A 1,940-nucleotide genomic window follows, 5' to 3' on the forward strand; every position below is an offset into this window, starting at 1 on the left:
CACTACTCCATTATTTCTCATGTTACTCCAAAAATGCATAAATACCAGTTTAAGATTCAAATGTATCTAAAGGCACATGTGATGCAATCCAGTGTTTTATTTCTCACTGACAGCATGACATCAACGCATAGCTGGCCACAGCAGGGTTGGGCAATTTTACAAGTGTTATTGGTGGTGTCTTTCTCTCAGGCTGATGAACAAGTATGCAGGCAAATGGGGGAGCCTGAAAACCCCCAACTATCTCAGGATGGTAATATTATATTAGGGGGGATCTTCTCATTTCACAGCAGTTGGAAAGACAGAATGGACACCTACTTGCATAAACCACTGCCACTGCAATGTACCAGGTATGTGAAATACTGAGTATTGAGATAATCGTATATGCTTTTGTCATTCCACTGTTTCTGGTTTAAACGTCATTTGGTTTTAATTCCATATTTCAAATTGAATCAAGTTTGAATTTCAGAGGCTTCCAGTTTGCTCAGGCTATGCTTTTTGCCATTGAAGAGATTAATAATAGTACAGACCTACTGCCAGGAGTCTCTTTAGGCTACAAAATCTATGATGAATGTGGCTCCATTGCAAGAAGTGTAAAAGTTGCATTGGCATTGACTACCGATAATACAGTTGTTACTGCACTATCCAAGACGGCATGTACCAGACCTTCACAAGTGCAGGCCATAATTGGAGAGACATCTTCCTCTCCTTGCATGGCAATAGCTACTGTCCTTGGACCATTTTATATACCAATGGTGGGTGAGATAGCTAATAATAAATATTTGTGGCAAAAAATGCAAGTGTGAATGTTCTACTTAGGACTTTTTCTTTTAGATCAGCCACTTTGCCACATGTGCTTGTCTCAGTGACAAAACCAAGTACCCATCCTTCCTCAGAACAATACCCAGTGACTACTACCAGAGCAGAGCCCTGGCCCATTTGGTCAAGTATTTTGGATGGACTTGGGTTGGAGCTATTAGAAATAATGATGATTATGGAAATAATGGCATGGCTACATTCACAGAAACTGCACAGCAGCTGGGCATCTGTCTGGAGTATTCTGAATCTTTTTTCAGGACAGATCCATCAGACAAAATACAAGAGATAATTGACATTGTCAAAACTTCAACTTCCAAGGTGATTGTTGCCTTTATGTCACACATGGATATGGATGTGCTAATACATGTATTATCCCAGCATAATTTGACTGAATACCAGTGGGTAGGTAGCGAGGGCTGGATAGTTGATTCTCAAATAGCTGCAATGGATATACATCACATACTGGATGGTGCCATAGGCCTTTCTATTCCAAAAGCACATATCAGCGGCCTGAGAGAGTTCATGCTGGATGTGAAGCCACTCAATTCATCTAATAATGGACTATTTACCGAGTTCTGGGAGGCATTATTTAACTGTAAATTTAGGCAGTTAGCATCATCAGCAAACATTCAGAGAGAGTGTACTGGACATGAAGACCTGACAGGAGTACAAAACAGCTACACTGATATGTCTCTCATGCCTATCTTTAACAACGTCTATAAAGGAGTGTATACTGTGGCCCATGCACTTCACAATATCCTCAAATGTAATAAAACATGTAACAAAGCTGTTCCGTTAGACCCATTCACGGTGAGCTTTTTAATAACTTAAAGTATAGTTTTAACATTACACAATAACAATCAATTAAAAAAATGTTTTTATATATATTTTTAAAGTACATTAAATTGATATTTTTTGTTCTTTTGCCAGTTACATCTCATCTTTTTGCCAAATTACTCATGGGTAATTAAATAAATTAATGCCTTTTTATAGATTTTACAGCACATAAAAAACATTTACTTCAAAACAAAAGAAGGAGAGGAGGTTTACTTTGATGAGAATGGAGATCCAGCAGCAAAATATGAAATTATAAACTGGCAGCCAAGAGAAAATGGCGTTGTGGA

At 38.1% G+C, this 1,940-nt stretch overlaps 1 protein-coding gene across 1 annotated transcript in view; it reads left to right on the forward strand.

Moving 5' to 3' along the window:
- Positions 1–114: 114 nt before the first annotated feature.
- Positions 115–1,940, forward strand: part of LOC102205559 (extracellular calcium-sensing receptor-like) — a 3,898-nt gene continuing 2,072 nt past the window's right edge. The window contains exons 1-4 of the mRNA XM_005742206.2: positions 115–347; positions 455–752; positions 832–1,626; positions 1,810–1,932. Coding sequence (XP_005742263.2) covers positions 115–347; positions 455–752; positions 832–1,626; positions 1,810–1,932 — 1,449 coding nt within the window. The remainder of the gene's footprint in view (positions 348–454; positions 753–831; positions 1,627–1,809; positions 1,933–1,940) is intronic.

Source organism: Pundamilia nyererei, unplaced genomic scaffold, assembly GCF_000239375.1.
Source record: "Pundamilia nyererei isolate P.nyererei 1_Seehausen unplaced genomic scaffold, PunNye1.0 scaffold00117, whole genome shotgun sequence".
Classification (NCBI taxonomy): domain Eukaryota; kingdom Metazoa; phylum Chordata; class Actinopteri; order Cichliformes; family Cichlidae; genus Pundamilia; species Pundamilia nyererei.